At 44.6% G+C, this 20235-nt stretch overlaps 1 protein-coding gene across 3 annotated transcripts in view; it reads right to left on the bottom strand.

Moving 5' to 3' along the window:
* Window positions 1-19294, bottom strand: part of C7H1orf112 (chromosome 7 C1orf112 homolog) — a 414829-nt gene extending 395535 nt beyond the window's left edge. The window contains exons 1-3 of one of the 3 annotated variants that reach the window (XM_040359710.1): window positions 18836-19294; window positions 6347-6386; window positions 6173-6261 (exon numbers count right to left, since the gene is read on the bottom strand). In XM_040359710.1, the coding sequence (XP_040215644.1) occupies window positions 6173-6261; window positions 6347-6386; window positions 18836-18925 (219 nt within the window). In that variant the 5' untranslated portion in view covers window positions 18926-19294. The remainder of the gene's footprint in view (window positions 1-6172; window positions 6262-6346; window positions 6387-18835) is intronic. The other 2 variants (XM_040359708.1, XM_040359709.1) reach the window with 2 other exon arrangements.
* Between the last annotated feature and the right edge of the window lie 941 nt (window positions 19295-20235).

The raw sequence follows: 20235 nt of genomic DNA on the forward strand, positions 1-20235 counted from the left end.
CTGAAACGTGCCTTGATGTAACTCCCAACAGCTGGAACTGACACTCACTCTGCTCAGATAGTCCGCCAGCATATTCTCTGAACTCCTCATGTGGACTGCTCTGATTGAGGTGACATTGATTTCTGCCCAGGACAGAATCTGCTGTGATATCGTTAGAAGTGACTCCGAACGAGTGCCCCCTTGTTTGTTCAGGTATGCCACCGTAGTGGCATTGTCTGAAAAAAACAATAGGTCTTTCGAACCGAGCCTCTCTTGCAGAGCCAAGAGAGCTTTTCCTACAGATAGCAGTTCCCTGAAATTTGAGGAGCGGCCTGCCTCCTCTGGTAACCAAGCTCCCTGGGCCTGCCAGCCCTGAGAGTGCACACCCCAGCCCCACAAACTGGCGTCTGTAGTAACCTTCACTGAAGCATGTTGCGCCCAGTTCTTCCCTCCCTGCAGTTGTTCCCGCTGCTCCCTCCAGAAGAGATTGAGAAAATCCTCTCTTGGTAGCTAAACTAGCTGATCCAGAGAATCCTTCCTGCGATCCCAATGGCGCAAGAGAAAGTCTGAAGGGGCCTGGAGTGTAATTGGGCCCAGGGCACCCCTGGGATGGCTGCAGTCATTAAACCCAATAACTGAATGATCTGCCGAAGCGAGGTCTGTGGGAGCAATTTGAAGGCCTGCACGGCGAGAAGAAGTTTCAAAATGTTCTCCTCGGGAAGAAAAATCTTCTGAGCAACAGAGTCTATTAGATAAACCAGAAAAAGTATGCTCTGGAAGGGTACCAGACAAGACTTCCATTGGTTGACTTTCCACCCTAGATTCTGAAAGGTCTGCAAAACCAACTGCATATCCCGGATAAGGGACTCTGTCTAAGGGCAAAGATCAGAAAATCGTCCACATATGGGACGATTGATACACTCTGTAACCGAAAAAAGGTCACGACTTCGGCCATGATCCTTCTGCCGAGAGACCGAAAAGAAGGCATTGAACTGCCAATGACTTGACCCGTTGTCCATGAGAATCGCAAATCTGAGGAACCTTCGGTGGTTCTGGCAGATTGGAACATGAAGATAAGCTAGATTCTAGATTGTAAGCTCTAACTAGCAGGGCCCTCTGATCCCTCCTGTATTGAATTGTATTGCGACTGTCTTCCCTGATGTAAGGTGCTGCACAAACTGTTGGCGCTATATAAATCCTGTATAATAATAATAAGCGTCCTGAAGATCCAGGGTAACCAGAATACCTCTGGCCACAATAGATTCCTTACAGAATAAATGTTTCCCATCCGGAAACGTCCGTAGAGAATATATTTGTTCAGGATGCTTAAATTGATGACCATCCGGATGCCGCCGGAGGCATTCTGAACCAAAAAGACGTGGGAATAAAATCCCCGGAATTTTCAATTTTCCGGAACAGGGGAAATGACCCCTTCTGTTTCCCACATGGAGACTAGATTCAACATGGCTTGCTGTCTTTCTTGGTTTCTCGGCAGATGAGCAAGAAATGGGGGGGGGGGGGGGGGACTTTTGAATTCCAACCTGTAACCCCTTTCCAACGTTTGAAGGATAAAGGAATTGTCGGAAATCTCTGCCCATTCTTTGATGAAATGGGACAACCTTCCCCCTACCCCTATCCTAGCGTCACTGGGGATTTTTGGAAGGAGCTGAAGGATTAAAGAGAGTCTCCTTTTGCTCATCTTTGTTAAAATACCACTTTTTCTTCGCCTGTTGGTTCCAAAATTAACTTTGTTCTGGAAACCGGGAAAAAGGCTTCCAATTGTGTGGCTTATTCTTTTGAGAAGGGAACCGTTTTACTCTTCTCAGAGGAACGAGCTAGGACCTCCACCAAGGAGGAACCGAATAAGAGCTTGCCTTCAAAGGGAATGCCGCAGAGCTTGTTCTTGGAGATAAGGTCCCCCTCCCAAGACTTAAGCCAGATCGCTCGCCTGGCTGAATTAATGAGAGCAGAAGACCTAGCTGCAGCTTTCAGAGGATGCAGCTGCGTCAGCCAAGAAGGCTACTGACTTGGTAATGAGTGGGAGGGACTCCCTAATTTCCTCTTTGGGGGTGTCGGATGAAAGGAGATTATCTAGACGCAAAACCCATACATCCAAATTCCTAGCCACCCAGGTGGATGCTACAGCTGGCTCCAAGAACAAAGCTGAAGCATCCCAGGCCTTACTCAGCAAAGAGTCGGCCTTCCTATCCATTTTCTCGTTAAAGAAGGGGTTGCAAAGGTAAAAGTTTTTCTTTTTTTACCTTAATGCATCCTATGCATTAAGGTAAAAAAAACATCTGACAGCACCGCCCCCCCCCCCCCCCACCCCGTGCCCGTTTTACTTACCTCACCCCTCGAAAGTCCCGGGCACGTTCTCGTCATCCTGTTTGGTTACCAGCCTGGCCGTTGATTGGCCAGGCTGGGCGGATTGATAGCAGTGCAGCCATTGGCTGCCGCTGCTGTCAATCACAGCGGATGGCGCAGCGCGCCGGGGCCGAGTGATAGTCTGCCGCCGCTGTATCACGGAACCGCGCTCGCAAAAGCTTTCCACCATGCGAGGGTGCTCGCATGAAGGTGGAAAGCTTTTGCGAGGAGGAGCTGAGACAGTTGCCGAGGGACCCCAGAAGACATGGATCGGGGCCACTCTGTGCAAAACGAACTGCACAGCGGAGGTAAGTATAACATGTTTGTTATTTTTAAACAAAAAAATCTTGCCTTTAGTGTTCCTTTAAGGACTCCTGAGTCTTCAAATTACAGGTCTGACTTTTTAGAAACCTGTGACATAGGGGCATCTAGCTTAGGACATTTAAAGAAAGTCTCTTTAATTTCAGATTGAAGAGGAAATCTTCTTTTGTGCCCTTTAGACTGGAACATTCTCCTTTCAGGTTCTTTCCATTCTGAAAGAATGATATCTTTAAGTGACTGGTGAACCGGCAAAGTCCTTGAATTCCGCCCCTGAAGACCCTATACATTCTATCCTGCACAGATTGGATTTGCTGTGGCATCATAATTTGTTCAGAGGCATAAATTGATTTTAAAAGTTAATCAATATCCTCTGCTGGAAAAAAAAACTTGGGGATTCCGCATCAGTGGGGAAGGCGGGTAACCCTATCAGATGAGGAGCTCGGGTTCTCCCCTTCTTCCAGATCTGAGGTATAGTGTGAATCACTGATCTCGGAACAAGGAAGGGTCTAACTGAAATTGAAGGCTCTTGAGTTCTGGGACCAGAAAAAGAAGGCCCCAGACCTGCTGCCCTGTCATTGAAAGACCAGAAGTAGGCTATCAACTCCTTCATAAAAATACATTAGGTAGCCTCTGAACTAGCCCTAGTTGCAATACAATCTTCACAAAAAAGCCTTTTATATCCATCAGGCAGCCTGGCTCTACAGTTACCGCATTTCTTTTTCATCGGTCCATTCTAGAAAAAACAGAAACAAGAGCCTTAAGAAAAGAAGGCCCATACAAAAAATGTCCCTTGTTGCATATGACAAGGGCTTACCTTGGGGGCAGTATGGGAACCTGAGGCTGTCGCTGGTTCCATCCGAGCGGGTGCTCGCTCCCTCAGGCCTGTCCTCAAGCTCCATTGGTGAGTGGAGATCGGCCGGGGAAAATGGGCTGCTGTCCCAGGCAGCATGTCCTCAGTGTACTCCGCTGTGTTCCTTATGAACACGAAGCCGGAAGAACACCTCGGTGAAGCCGAGGAAGACAAGGCTTACACCAGGCAGAGCTGGGGAAAAACCTGAAGGAAGTTGCCACCACCTACACAGGTAAGCAAGTACCTCCAACAATAGGGAACCCTTCTGGCTGAAAAAACAGGGACTGAACACACCCAGGACTTGGCCACAACCCGTACTGGATGTTGCCAGAGCAGGGGGTCCGCCAATCACAGTTACCAAACCTAGGGAAAAAAAAAAAAAAAACATGTTGGTGCTCCTGGTGGGTCTGGAAACACAAAACAACGAGGGTCAGAGGAAAGGGAGGGGCCTTTTAAATTGTATCCGATTTGTTTTTTCTGTAGAGGGCGGAGCCAATCATCTCTCAAGTAGCGGTCCTGGAAGGTGAGGGGGGGGAATACTCAAATTGGGCCCAAAACAAAGTGTCAATATTTTGTGGGGCCACAATTATTTTCCAGCACTGCCTTAACCCCCTTGGGCATGGAGTTCACCAGAGCTTCACAGGTTGCCACTGGAGTCCTCTTCCACTTCTCCATGACGACATCACAGCTGGTGGATGTTAGAGACCTTGCACTCCTCCACCTGTCCATTACCTTTACCCTCAGCTTCTGGTCTGGGGCTGCATGAGTGCTGCCAGCACTGGGGAGCTACAGTTCATTGAGGGAACCATGTGACATACTGAAGCAGAGCATGATCCCATCCCTTCAGAGACAGGGCCACAGGGCAGTATTCCAACATGATGACAACCCCAAACACACCTCCAAAACGACCACTGCCTTGGTAAAGAAGCTGAGGGTAAAGGTGATGGACTGGCCAAGCATGTCTCCAGACCTAAACCCTATTGAGCATTTGTGGGATATTCTCAAATGGAAGGTGGAGGAGCGCAGGGTCTCTAACATCCACCAGCCGTGATGTCGTCATGGAGGAGTGGAAGAGGACTCCAGTGGCAACCTGTGAAGCTCTGGTGAACTCGATGGCCAAGGGGGGGGGTTAAGGCACTGCTAGAAAATATCGATGGCCACACAAAATATTGACACTTTTGGGCCCAATTTGGACATTTTCACTTAGGGGTGTACTCACTTTTGTTGTCAGCGGTTTAGACATTATTGGCTGTGTGTCGAGTTATTTTAGGGGACAGCTAATTGAAAGATATACATGAAAAGATGTAATAAAATATTTACAAAAATGTGAGGGGTGTTTTTGATGCTCACACAATGAATGCAAATGTCATCCAAAACATGCAATGTATTTGTTGTCACCTAGGCTATAATTGAGAGGGAATCTTTGATTACATTAAATTATTATTTTACCTTTATAGAACACATTTTTTTCATGGGTGAAGGAGGGTGTAGATTAGGTCAGTGGTGAGCTGATCAAGCCTCCCCCTCTTATACAGCTATGCAGCAATTGATCAGTTCTAATAGTAACCTATTGCTGGATCAGCTCTGCCTTAGTTGCAGAACAGAAAAGTATTATGAAGTCATATCGCATTACGTTTAAATACAATAGTTTCAGATGGTGGGCTGCACAACATTTTTCATATAGAAGTGTAGCTATGAAACAGGCATCTCATGTCTACAAAGCTGTCAGAATGGCAGTAAAGCAATTTTGGTTACTGGAAAATATGGTGCGTGTGTTTTCAAATGCCTTAACATAACTCAGTTTAACATGCAAACTGTAGAAAACGGGTGTTCATTAAAGCATAGTAACACAGCTAAAGTGTGACTAGCACTTTATGCAGACGGCAATTACGTTTATAATCATTCAATATGAACTCACATTAGCTTCTACAAATATCCTTTATCTAAATGTTCTTCTCCTCAGCACTCTCTCTCATTTTACATTACAGGCCCAGACTGACAACCTATGCAGGGCTTCCAATGTCAGCTATCAGTCTCAGTGCCACACAGTCACATGACATCCTGATAGGCCATGTGACCAGGGCTGTAATGGAAAAGTATTTGACTAATGATGCAAAGAACTGGTGCATTGCAGGAAAGCAGGCACAACACAAACTGTCATCTCCCTGGGGCCCAACATTTTAGGCCTATCTTACACTAAATTGAGCTGATCGATTTAAAAGCCAAGGCAGGCTGCATGTTGGCGACCAATGGTTTACATCATGGGAGATCTGCGTAGTCTGTATTTAATATGATAGACTTTTGAAGCCAAACTCCAGCCAACATTTGGTTAACAGTGGGGAAGACCTATGGGCCCATTAGGTTTTTATTGCGGATCATGTTCCCATTGGGGACACTTTAATCTGCTTCCTATCCAGATGACTAAACAGGAAGTTAGATAATCTCAACAGGGACACAGACTGTTATAATTTTAAAATCATGTTTTATTACTGTCGGTGTCCCCATTGTTGAGATATTGCTTACCTTCTGACTTAATGACCACAAAGGAATGGAGGTAGAATCAATGCAATGACTACAGAAACAGCAAAAAATATGGTTTCAAACCATTCCACACACAATCCAAAACTAACTGGTGTGCTTTGCAAAGAGTGACAATACCTTTGGCAGCAGTTGTGAAAATACACCTTGTTCCACCTCCTCCAGACTAATGTGTGGTAGAAGCACTTCTGTAACAATCTTAAACAGTCCTGGAACAGAAGACAACTTTATAAGTCTACATATGTAAGCAAAGGTATACAGATTGAGAGTAGCGAGTAGTTTTAGTCAACTTACGAATCATCTCCTCCCAGCTATCTGAGCTCTGAAACATGGAGTGGGATTAATTAAGGAAACACTGCACACTGTATATTTTGTCATTTTTTATACATCATTTTAAACACAACCCCAAATCCCAAAATTGGGATGCAGTGTAAAATCTACATAAAAACGGAATGTAATCATTTGCGGATCTCATATATCCATATTTTATTCACAATAGAAAAAAATTTATGGCAGCAGCAACATGTCTCGAAAAAGTTAGGACATGGCAACAAAAAGCTGGAAAGTAAGTGGAACCAACAAGGAAGAGCATTTTGCAACTCATGAGGTTAACTGGAAACAGGTCAGTACCATGATTGAGTATAAAAAATAAAAAAGAAGAGCATCTTAGAGAGCCAGAGTGTCTCAGAGAGTCTGTATGCAAGGGACAATGCAAAAGCGCAACAATGAATGCCCATGATCTTCGGGCCCTCAGACAGCACTGCATTAAAAGCAGACATAATTATGTTTTGGACAATACTGCATGGGCTCTGTAATACTTCCAAAAATCACTGTCTGAATACAGCGCCATCCAAAAATGCATTTGGCTAGTGTTGCAGACCTAGTAATTGACATTACCACTAGCTAGTGGCGTTGCTAGGGGATGGCTTCTGGGGCTATAGCCCCAAGTCTCTTACTGAGTGTATTGGTCCGCTCAGGTCCGAACTGGGCTACTGGGAAATTTCCTGGTAGGCCGCCTGCCCTGGGGCCACTTTGAGAGCAATGGCACATGTAAAAGATATGGCAGCGGGCCTGGGCCGACATGTCAACTGCACATGCGCCGCTGAGAAAAGCCCTATGCGCTCTGCCCTTTTCGGGCAGGCGGGCACAAAGCGCAGTGACCGTGTGTGTATAATTATATATATATATATATATATATATATATTTTACACACATACATACACACAGTATCTCACAAAAGTGAAATTGAGTACACTCCTCACATTTCTGTAAATATGTTATTATATCTTTTCATGTGACAACGCTGAAGAAATTATTCTTTGCTACAATGTAAAGTAGTGAGTGTACAGCTTGTATGAGTGTACATTTGCTGTCCCTTCAAAATAATTCAACAGCCATTAATGTCTAAACCGCTGTAAACAAAAGTGAGTACACATATAAGTGAAAATGACTAAATTGGGACCAAATAGCCATTTTCCCTCCCTGGTGTCATAGGACTCGGTGTTACAAGTTCTCAGGTGTGAATGGGGAGCAGGTGTGTTAACTTTGGTGTTATCGCTCTCATACTGGTCACTGGAAGTTCAAAAGACTCTGAAACTGAGCTGCAGCATGCTGGCCAAGACCATACAGCGGTTTAACAGGACAGGTTCCACTCAGAACAGGCCTTGCCATGGTTGACCAAAGAAGTTGAGTGCATATGCTCAGCATCATGTCCAGAAGATGTCTTTTTGGAAATAGACGTGTGCTGCCAGCATTGCTGCAGAGGTTGAATTGGTAAAGGTGATGGACTGGCCAAGCATGTCTCCAGACCTAAACCCCATTGAGCATCTGTGGGGCAACCTTAAAACATAAGGTGGAGGAGCGCAAGGGCTCTAACATCCACCAGCTCTGTGATGTCATCATGGAGGAGTGGAAGAGGACTCCAGTGGCAACCTGTGAAGATCTGGTAAACTTCATTGCCAAGAGGGTTAAAGCAGTGCTGGAAAATAATTGTGGCCACACAAAATATTGACACTTTGGGCTTAACTTGGACATTTTCACTTAGGGGTGTACTCACTTTTGTTGCCAGCCGTTTAGACATTAATGGCTGTGTGTCGAGTTATTTTGAGGGGACAGCAACTTTACACTGTTATACAAGCTGTACACTCACTACTTTACATTACTTTCTTCAGTGTTGTCACATGAAAAGATATAATAAAGTATTTACAAAAATGTGAGGCGCTCTCACTTTTGCGAGAGAAAAAAAAAAATGTATATGCACAAATATTACATACATGTGTATGGCCCCCCAAGCATATGACTTTCTTTACTTCGCTATGTACTCTAGCCCCAGGTCTTTTGTAGACCTAGCAATGCCTCTGCCGACAGCACTGAAAGGTGCAAATTGGCGTGGGCAGGAAGAGGGTGAATGCGTCCAGTTAGTATTGAGGTGGTTAAAAAACACACAGCAACCAGATCTGTGCAGGCAAACACATTAGGTTTATGACCTGTGCTTCAGGTATCGTTAATTTAATACTCGCTTCAGATCGCAGGTGCAGTACGTTTTAACCACTTAGTAACCGCCCCATAGACAATATACGTCTACAGGGCGGGTGGTTAACTCTAGGAGGGCGTCAATGTACGTCCTCCCAGAGTCGCTCTCCCGCGCGTCCCCTGGGGCGCGCACACGGGAACATCCGTGACCGCCGGGTCCAGAGGACCCGGCCGATCACGAATCGCGGTAAATGGCCGCTGATAGCGGCCGTTTACCACGTGATCGCTCCGTCCAATGATGAAGTGATCACATGTAAACAAACCGGCGTCTTTTGATGACGCCGGTTCCTCCCTCCTCTCTCTGTACCGAGCGGTACAGTGTGAGAGGGGGAGCGCGGGTGTCAGCAGCGCTGTGGATGGATCTGTGACTATTGCAGTCACAGATCCAGCCATCCCTGCTCAGCCATCCCTGAAACCCCCTGCAATACTGTGCATTACCCCCTACAATACTCTGCAATACCCCCCCTACAATACCCCCCCTGCGCAATACTCTGCATACCCCCGGCAATACTCTGCATACCCCCCTGCGCAATACTCTGCATACCCCCCCCCCCTGCGCAATACTCTGCATACCCCCCCCCCTGCGCAATACTCTGCATAACCCCCCCCCCTGCGCAATACTCTGCATACCCCCCCCCCTGCGCAATACTCTGCATACCCCCCCCTGCGCAATACTCTGCATACCCACCCCCTGCGCAATACTCTGCATACCCACCCCCTGCGCAATACTCTGCATACCCACCCCCTGCGCAATACTCTGCATACCCCCCCCCTGCGCAATACTCTGCATACCCACCCCCTGCGCAATACTCTGCATACCCACCCCCTGCGCAATACTCTGCATACCACCCCCTGCGCAATACTCTGCATACCACCCCCTGCGCAATACTCTGCATTACTCCCCGGCAATACTCTGCATTACTCCCCGGCAATACTCTGCATTACTCCCCGGCAATACTCTGCATTACTCCCCGGCAATACTCTGCAATACCCCTGCGCAATTACTCTGCAATACCCCCGCACCAATACTCTGCAATACCCCCGCACCAATACTCTGCAATACCCCCGCACCAATACTCTGCAATACCCCCGCACCAATACTCTGCAATACCCCCGCACCAATACTCTGCAATACCCCCGCACCAATACTCTGCAATACCCCAACACCAATACTCTGCAATACCCCAACACCAATACTCTGCAATACCCCAACACCAATACTCTGCAATACCCCAACACCAATACTCTGCAATACCCCGGCTAATACTCTGGGGAAAAAATGCGTTTTAACCACTTCCCGCCCACCGGCCGTCATGACGTCCTTGACTTTGTGCAGGGATATCTGAATGATGCCTGCAGCTACAGGCATCATTCAGATATCATTTTTTTCAGCCGGCGATTCCCTACACCATAAGAACAATCATGTCGGCTGTTCCACCTCGATTGTTCTTACGGGAGGCGAAAGGGGACGTCTCCCCTCCCTTCTCCCTCCGGTGCCTCTTCTGACTCACCGATACGATCGAAACCAGGATCGTTTTTTTTTTTTTTTAAGGCTTCCCAGCCTAGAGGTGAGATGTGGGGTCTTATTGACCCCACATCTCACTGTAAAGAGGACCTGTCATGCTATATTCCTATTACAAGGGATGTTTACATTCCTTGTAATAGGAATAAAAGTGATCAAAACATTTATTTTTGGGGAAAAACGTATCAAACTAAAATAAAGTGAAATGAACAATAAAAATAAAAAACGTTGGAGCAAGAGCAATACTTTTGGCCCTAGAGCTCTTCTCCAACTAAAAAGATGTAACCAGTAAAAATATTTAAAGCGTCGCCTATGGGGATTTTTAAGTAGCGAAGTTTGGCGCCATTCCACAAGCGTGTGCAATTTTGAAGGGTGACATGTTGGGTATCTATTGACTCGGCGTAACTTCATCTTTCATATTATGCAAAAACATTGGGCTAACTTTAATGTTTTTTTTTTTTTAAAAGCACAAAACCGTTTTATTTCCAAAAAAACACATTCGAACAATTGCTGCGAAAATAACGTGCGCGATAAAAAGTTGCAACGACCGCCATTGTATTCTCTAGGGTTTTTGCTAAAAAAGCATATATAATGTTTTGGGGTTCTATGTAATTTTCTAGCAAATAAATTATGATTTTTCCATGTAGGAGAGGAATGTCAGAATTGGTCTGGGTGTTCCAGAACGCCTGATGGTGCTCCCTGCATGTCGGGCCTCTGTATGTGGCCACGCTGTGTAAAAGTCTCACACATTTGGTATCGGCATACTCGGGAGGAATAGCAGAATGTGTTTTGGGGTGTAATTAGTGTTATGCATATGCTGTGTGTGAGAAATAACCGGCGAATATGAACATTTTGTGGGAAAAAAAATAAAAAATCTTGATTTTGCAAAGAATTGTGGGAAAAAATTACAACTTCTAAAAACTCACCATGCCTCTTTCTAAATACCTTGGAATGTCTTCTTTCCAAAAAGGGGTCATTTGGGGGGTATTTGTACTTTTCTGGCATGTTAGGGTCTCAAGAAATGAGAGAGGCTGTCAGTACATCAAATGTGATCAAATTGATCAATTTTCAGTAATTGGTACCATAGCTTGTAGACCCTATAACTTTTACCCAGACTAAATAATAACCCATTTTTTTTTTTTTTTTACCAAAGATATGTAGCAGTATACATTTTAGGCCAAATTTATGAAAACAAATTACTTTTTTGCAAAATGTTATAATAGAAATGAAGAAAAATTCTTTTTTTTTTACAAAATTTTCTTTCTTTTTTCATTTATAGTGGAAAAAATAAAAACCGCAGAGGTGATTAAATACCACCAAAAGAAAGCTCTATTTTTGGGAAAAAAATGACAAAAATTTCATTTGGTTACAGTGTTGTATGACTGAGTTATTGTCATTCAAAATGTGAGAGCACCGAAAGCTGAAAATTGGTCTGGTTATTAAGGGTGTTTAAGTGCCCAGTTGTCAAGTGGTTAAAAACAGTGAACATGTTTGGATCAGAAACTATGGCTAGTCAAATTATAAACCAGCAAAAGCGCTCCGTTATAGATCAGGCAGATCCATTATCCACTCCAAACGGGTTTCTGACGTGTCCTCTTGTCAGTTCCTCTCCCGAATTAGAAAAGGATTTTTAGGGGAATGAAGAAAGATCTCCATAGCGCGATACCTTTTTAAAAAATGCTTGTTTATTAAAACTTGGTTAAAAGCACTTACATTATTCAGGTTATATATGCCTGTCGCCTCCGACTGCAGTAACGAAATCGGCAAGCACGATACCCGTAAAGCCTGATGGTGTCAGCGTCCTAGCCCCGCCCTACTAGTTTCATCATTTAATGTCCTCTCGGAGATGACGGCATGACACTTGAATAATGTGAGCGCTTACCAAGTTTTAATAAACAAGCTTTTTGTAAACGGTATCACGCTATGGAGATCTTTCTTCCTTCCCCCTAAAAATTCTTTGGTCTAATTCGGGAGAGAAACTGACACATCAGAGGCACATCAGAAACAGCAAAGTGGAGAGTAGAGCTGCCCGATATATAACACGGAGCACTTTTGCCGTTTTATAATTTGACCAGCCATAAATTTCTGGTGAGTTACTTTTGGATTTATGGTGACGGAGCACATCGTGTGTGCGATTACATGAATTAAACATCTCGGATCACGCTTTGGTTCTTGATTCTTCCTGGAATTGAGAATATGGACTTCTAGTTTTGAACATATGCACTTTAAGAATTATACTTTGTAATATATAAGAATTTCAGATGTATGCTCTTGATTTCTGAACTCTAATTTTTTTAGCACCCAAATTTTTTGGGGGATTGTGTTTTTATTTTTTGCATTTGCACTTTGACTATAGAATATCTAGATTGTTATATGACAGATTCATTTTGCAGGTAACGGCACAGTTTAGAGGGTTGCATTGATTTTTTTTTTCACGTGTTAATAGCAAGGAGTTCATTACCACAAGATTGTAGGATTTTTTAGATTTGCGCCACTCGTCTCATTTTCTTTAGCCTATTAACCAATGATTCACTGGCATTGTGGTATCGAGTGGCAGGAATCTCTTTTAAAATCCTCTTATATCCACTAATATCTGTGGTTCTGGTTATTTTCTTATTTGTCCGCCGCACCTTGTGAATAGTGCTGCAGCCTTTTGGGACCTGTAACTTGTCCCAGAAGGCCGTGGGCAAAGGGGGGTTGGGGAGGGGCTGAACTTCCATTTAGATCACATAGGACAGGGGTATCCAAACTTTTTTCAAAAAGGGCCAGATTTGATGAAGACAACATGCGTGAGGGCCAACCATTTGACCTTTAAACCATTCAAATTATGTCAGTGTGTTCTCTTGCCTTTGTGGCCGTGTATGGTGAAGAGATGCACACAGGTATATAACAGGCATCTTCACTTTAAAAAGGGAAGTTTCAGGAAAAAAAAACTCAAAGGAGTTGTAAAGGAAAAAGAAATTCACCTTAATGCAATCTATGCATTAAGGTGAAAAACCATCTGATCTTGCAGCCCCCCCCCCCCCCCCGGTTTACTTACCTGACCCCTTGAAAGTCCTGCGCTCGGTCCCGAGATCCTCTTCGCCGCGCAGCCTGGCCGCTGATTGTCTAGAGCGGATGGATTGAGAGCAGCCCAGCCATTGGCTGGCGCTGCTGTCAATCACATTCAGTGACGCGGCGCCCCTAGTGATACAGTGAGCGGCTATGGCCGATCGCTGTATCACGGGAGCGTGCCCGCAAATACTCACCACCATGCGAGCGCTCTCGCATGACTGTGGCGAGTTCTTGCGGTGAGGACCAGAGACTGAGGGACCCCAGAAGACATGGATTGGGGTCACACTGTGCAAAACGAACTGCACAGTGGAGTTAAGTATAACATGTTTGTTATTTTAAAGGAAATGTTTTTTTTCCCCTTTACTAACCCTTTAATTTTCAAATAAAGAACTGTGAAGTAAATTATGGGTCAGTGCCCATCAATGCAGTCTCACCTTTGCCATCAGTGCAGCCTGATCGATGCTCATCTGCAGCCTCGGAGGGCACATTGCTCTGGTTTGTACAAGTTTGGGAGGTAAAGTGGTTGAAATTATACATGGCCTTGAAGTAGCAAAAAAAAAAAAACTGTGGTACAGAAAATTGTCTATAAGCTACACTTTAAAAACCCCAAGTTAAAGTTACCCATGATATAAGGCTCTAGAATTATCACTCTTACTCAGACATTGCACCAATACTTCACGTGTGATGCAATCAATGTTTGCATACACATCCTACATGCACATTTGGATGTGTGCGCAAGGCAATGGGAGGTACTTATTTTTTTTTCATTCATTTAATTTTTTACTTTATTGCCATCGTGCTACATCAATAAACGTACCTTGGTGGACACAGGGTAAAGAAGAACTTCACAAACCACCCCCCAGGAAGATAACATAAACCTCCTCTTCTTTCTATGCTGCATAAAATATTTACAAGCTCATGTGGTCTAGCGTTCTCTTTTGTTGCACTATTTGTGGGGTAAAAAAAGGACGTCAATTTTGTTTGGGTACAGCGTCGCACGACTGCGCAATTATCAGTTAAAGCGACACAGCGTCGCATAGCAAAAAATAGCCTGGTCACTAAGCAGCCAAATCTTCCGGTCTGTAAGTGGTTAATGGTCAGGCCTTTTTTTCCTATACAGCACTGCCTTGATTTAACTGACAATTGCACGTCGTGCGATGCTGTATCCAAACAAAATGTATGTTCTTTTATTCCCCACAAATAGAGCTTTCTTTTGGTGGTATTTGATCCACCTCTACAGTTTTAATTTTTTTGCGCTATAAACCAAAAAAAAGTGTAACAATTTTGAAAGAAAAAACATTGTTTTACTTTCTGCTACAATAAATATCCCAATTTAAAAAAAAAAATTCTTCATCAGTTTAGGCTGATATAATTTCTTCTATATATTTTTGGTTAAAAACTAAAAAAAAAAAAAAAAAAAAAAAAATCACAATAAGCGTATATTGATTGGTTTGCGCAAAAGTTATAGCGTTTACAAAATAGGGTATAGATTTATGGCATTTTTACTAGCAATAGCAGCGCTCTGATTTTTTGCGGGACTGCAACATTGCGGTGGACAGATAGGACACCTTTTTGGGACCATTGACATTTATACAGCGATTAGAGCTATAAAATAGCCACAGATTACTGTATAAATGTCATTGGCAGGAAAGGGGTTAACACCAGTGGGCAATCAAGGGGTTAAATGTGTATCCTAGGGAGGGTTTCTAACTGTAGGGGGGTGGGACTGCCTGGAGGAGAAGAGCGATAGCTGTTCATAACCAGTATGAACGGTATATCTGTCTCCTCTCCCCTGACAGAACGGAGATCTGTCTGTTTACATTGACAGACCTCTGTTCTGTTTCTCTCAGGAGCAATCGCCGGTGCCCGGCATGTGCATCAGCTCCTACATCACACAGCGGGGACGCGCCCATATACCCCTTAAAGCACCCGCCGTACAGCTACGGTGATTCATGCAGGGGAGCCAACCTGCCGCTGTAAAACAATGTACAACATTGTTATACGGCGGCTAGTTGGCAACTGGTTAAAAAAAGATTTTAAAAAGTCTCAAATTGTGGAAGAGGGGGAGTGTTCAATATATGGTAAACTAGAAAAGGAGGGTGAAGGTCAGCATTAAAGAGATAACAGTACTGTGGCTTACACTCCCCGATTTGCAAGTGTCAGCAGCAACACAGAGTTCTTGTGAGAAATGATACCGCTCTAAAAACTGCTGATCCCTTGGCTTTGCTTCCGTCCCACTAAACCAAAAAGGTGCTGGCTATGCACAGGTGCATTGGATAGAAGGTGGTCCTGGACTGCCGCACTCCTTAACCACTTAAGGACCGCCTCCTGCACATATACGTTGGCAGAATGGCACGGCTGGGCACAAGCACGTACCTGAACGTCCTCTTTAAGCGCCTGCCCGCGACCTGGTCCGAAGCTCCGTGACCGTGGGACCCGATTACCGCCGGAGTCCCGCGATCGGTCCCCGGAGCTGAAGAACGGGGAAGCTGTGTGTAAACACAGCTTCCCCGTTCTTCACTGTGGCGCGGTCATTGATCGTCTGTTTCCTGATATGAAACACATATGAGGTCACACTTAACCCCTTCAGCGCCCCCTAGTGGTTAACTCCCAAACTGCAATTGTCATTTTCACAGTAAACAATGCATTTTTATAGTATTTTTTGCTTTGAAAATGACAATGGTCCCAAAAATGTGTCAAAATGGTTTGATGTGTCCGCCATAATGTTGCAGTCACAAAAAAAAAAAAAAAAAAAAAAAAAATCGTAGCTACGAGTAAGCATCACATGATGTGAAACGTCAGCCACCTTTTTCCTGTTGTTCACTCCATTTTGACTGCATCGCTTTGGTTGTTTTTTGGATTTTATTTGTATAATAAAGACATTGTTTTAAGGAGTGCAGCAGTCCAGGACCACCTTCTATCCAAAACAGAGTTCTTGAAGGCAAAAATGTAAGGCCCAACCCTGGGCAATTAAAAAAAATTATCCCTCGCAGTGGGATTAGCAATTAACCCTTGCAATGCCTGCATTGCAAGGGTTAATTGCTTGGTTTCCATCTAGGGGAAAGGAAAAAATATTTAAATTACCTGATCATCTCTGCAGCTAGACTGGTCCCTGTTGCCTCTACTCCCCCATGTTTTAGACTCCCGATGTCATCAAGGCCAAAGCAGGGTCCACATTCCTGCCTTAGAAGTGTTGATGCCAAGAGACAGTCCACCACCAGAGTGGGGGAGCACCATCTATTGATGGAGCAGAGGACCAGGCAAATAAAAGTTTTTCTCCTCTCCCCTAGACTAAATGAGCAATTAAAGTGGAAGTTTTTTATTTTTTTTTAACTTGTACTTACAGGTAAGCCTATAATAAAGCTTAACCTGCCTGGCGGTCTTCCCGAGTCTGACTCGGGGTTAGATTTTCCTGCTGCGAGCGGAAACCCCGAGTCAGACTCGGGCTCGCCTCGCTAGATCCACAGGCACAAGTTACTTACCTTGTCCCTGGATCCAGCGATGCCACCGCGCTGTGTGAGCGAGTGGGACCTCGCTCGATTCACACAGTGCCTCCGTGTGACGCCGATCTCCGTTCCCTGCGACGTTACGACGCACGGGGACGGAGAACGGCGCCAAATTCAAAAAAGTAAACAAACACCTTACATACAGTATACTGTAATCTTATAGATTACAGTACTGTATGTAAAAAAAACACACCCCCCTTGTCCCTAGTGGTCTGTCCTGTGTCATGCATGTCATTTTATATAATAAAAACGTTTCTTTCTCCCTGCAAACTGTAGATTGTCCATAGCAACCAAAAGTGTCCCTTTATGTCAAAAATAGTTTTAGATCAGCTAAAAAACAGCGATAATAAATTATAATCACTTGCAGAATTGTGCGATAGCGATTTGTGGGGAAATTCGTCATAAAAAAATAATAATAATGACAGCAACAATTCTGCAACTGAGCAAATTTCAGTGATTTTGATTTGATTACATTATTGAATAATTTTTATTATAATTATATTATTATTTGTTATAATTATTTATAATTATTTATTATATTATAATTTATAATTTTGTTTTTAAAAAAATGTCATACCTGGGATGCCTATTAGAATCTTGTTTGGTCAGATTTAAGTGAGTTATTTCTAAAAATTACAGACCTACAATATAAAACGCCAAATTTCCTTGCAAATAATGGTACCGCTTTTAGCATGTTTTTTCTGACAGAATCATACCGCCAGGGAGGTTAACTATAGGTACAGTAAATATCTTCTAAACTTGCACTGTTTGGGAGATATTCACACGGCATGCAGCGGGTGACATCACTGAATCATACGTTGTGCTGGAGTGATGTCATTGCGGCTCGGCTAGTCAAACGGCCAGAGCATGAAACCCAGAAAACATATTGGGGGGGGGGGGGGGGTTGATGGAAGCCCTGTCAGCGGACCCGGACCGCTAGAGGGCTTTGGTCTAAGGTAAGTATTTCATAATGTGCTAGTATGTAATGCATACTGGCACATTATTCCATTATCTTGCAGGGTTTTTTTTTTTTAAAGGATGTGGTTTACTACCGTTTTAACCTTTAGGCTTCATTTCCACTGACGTTTTTACAGCCACTTTTCTGAGCGTTTTTTACAGCTTAAAAACGCCTGTCCATGTTATTCTATGGCATCATGCCCACATAGGCGTTTTTGAGCTGCAAATGGCATAGGCGTTTTTGAGCTGTAAAAAAAACGCAGGACCAGGGCGTTCTGAAGCTCCAGAGTAGAGCTGTAAAAACGCCAGATGTTAAAAACCGCTCAAAAACGCTACCGCGGCATTTTTAAAGCTGCAGCTCACAAAAAAAATATATATTTTTTTTTTACAAAATAAACATGGACAGGCATTTTTAAGCTGTAAAAAAGGCTAACAACAGTGGCTGTAAAAACGCCAGTGGAAATGAAGCCTTACAATGCAGGAACAGCCCCACTGCAAGGGATCATTTTTCCCGGAGATGGGCTTTAACATCCCAAGAACCAGAAGCATCAGGGTCTGCACACCAACAGCTGCTTTTTTTTTTTAACGCATCCACTGGGGTGTACCATGAGGCTCCTTTCACACTTGTGCGACTTGAAGCAATGCCTGTGTAATATTGAAGTCTATGGACAAGTTGCACCAAAGCAGTGCAGGGACTACTTTGCAGTTGCTGCGACTTGAAGACGCACATATAGGAATGGTAGTCATTGGAAATCATGCAGTACGACTTGTCATCTGACTTTGCAGCTCCAAGTCGCACAAGCATGAAAGGGGCCTGAGGTAAACTTTGCACATACACCGGTTACAACACTTCACGTTTCTCTTTAGTAACTTTATAGAAACATCAGAAACTGGCGCTTCGTTTATCTTTAGGCAGCGCAATGCTTTGTGATGCAGTGAAGTGATAAAGATGTGCAAAAATGCAGCTTGTCCAAGTTTTCTCAGCACAGCCATGTGACCTGAACACAGAGGACACCAATGTCTCATTTACACCATGGGCTGCCCTGCCCAACACATAGCAGTGTGAATGGGCCCCTCATCTGCTGGTTACACACTGCCCACATTTCCCTCTCATTACACGAGGACACAGTCAGAGGTGATTACAGGGCTTCTACATAGGAAAACAAGCCAAGAGTAAAGAAAGCGCTGTGCACATGTTACACATCAGGATATACGAAGTTTGGGGAGAGCTGTGTGTAACTCTCGCCGGCAGGTCTCCTGGCTCCAGCTCCTCATCTCCTCCACACCTTCTGTCTGTGACATGGTGAGCCGTGCACTGCAATACGTCCAGCCGGAGAACACGTCTCTGTATGAATGAAGGGCGCCAAATCCCAGCAGTCAGTGAGCTGTGTCCGGTCCTGTCACCTCAGCATAGGGAAGTCCCGCGGCTCCCGGTGGCATTGTGTCCGCTCACTATACGGGGAGAGAGAGAGAGACAAGCTCCAGAGTCTGATGGCGGGAACACAAAGTGGCCCCGCCTGGTCCTTTGCGCAGCATGTGACGTATGAGGGAGAGAGTCATGAGGAGTGCTTGTGTAGTGTCCTGACTGAGCTCATGGAGGTTCCAAGCAAGCTGTGAAGACCAGCAGGCGTTCTGGTGCTGTACACATATTTAGAAGGCACCCCAGGAGAGTCCCCTTTCGATTGCAGTGTTCAGCTGTCTGTTATAACTTGTACTGTGGTTGTTGAAAAAAATCAATCGGGATTTCAACATCCACTTGAGCTACCTCCTTATTGACCGGACATGTTTTGCTATTCGGCACAGTGCTACTTTAAAGTGTTTGTTACCCACCCCCAAAAAAAAGGATCCTGTTCCCTTAAAGCGGTTGTAAACCCGCATGGAAATTTTTTATTTTTTTTCCTCCTGTAAGGGAAAAGTCATAATGAGCTAATATGCACCGCATATTAGCTCATTATGAAATACTTACCTCGGAACGAGGTGCGTAGCACTTACCTGATTCACGCCGAGCGAGATTTCATCTTGCCTCGGCGTGTCTTCCGGGTATCGCCGCTCCAGCGCTGTGATTGGCTGGAGCGGCGATGACGTCACTCCCGCGCGTGTGCGCGGGAGATTTAAAACTCGGCAAGGTCCGGCGGCTGCCGGTCCTTTCGCCGTAGATCCCCCCTGCGCATGCGCAGCGGCGCTTTGCGAGGGGAATATCTCCTAAACCGTGCAGGTTTAGGAGATATTCTCCTTACCTACAGGTAAGCCTTGTTATAGGCTTACCTGTAGGTAAAAGTACAAAAAGTGGGTTTACAACCACTTTAAAGCATGTTATACAGCATAGTGTCTGTGCTGTGTAATTTGGCCCCTTCTATCACCTGAAATACCTGGCTGATCCTGCCTTGTTCTACCTTCCCCCTGTAAACTGACCACGGTTTATCATGGCTGCTGAGCCCTGACACCGTGGTCAGTTTACGTGCCTCCATCATCCACTCTCCCCTCCCTGCATGTCAGCTCATACCAGCGCCACTCTGCTCCCCTCCCCGCTGCTACAAAACTATGTTATGCTTATTGTTATGTTCATACCATCCCCTCTGTTAGATAACAACATGTGTCCTAGTGCCTGTTCT

Source organism: Rana temporaria, chromosome 7, assembly GCF_905171775.1.
Source record: "Rana temporaria chromosome 7, aRanTem1.1, whole genome shotgun sequence".
NCBI lineage: Eukaryota > Metazoa > Chordata > Amphibia > Anura > Ranidae > Rana > Rana temporaria.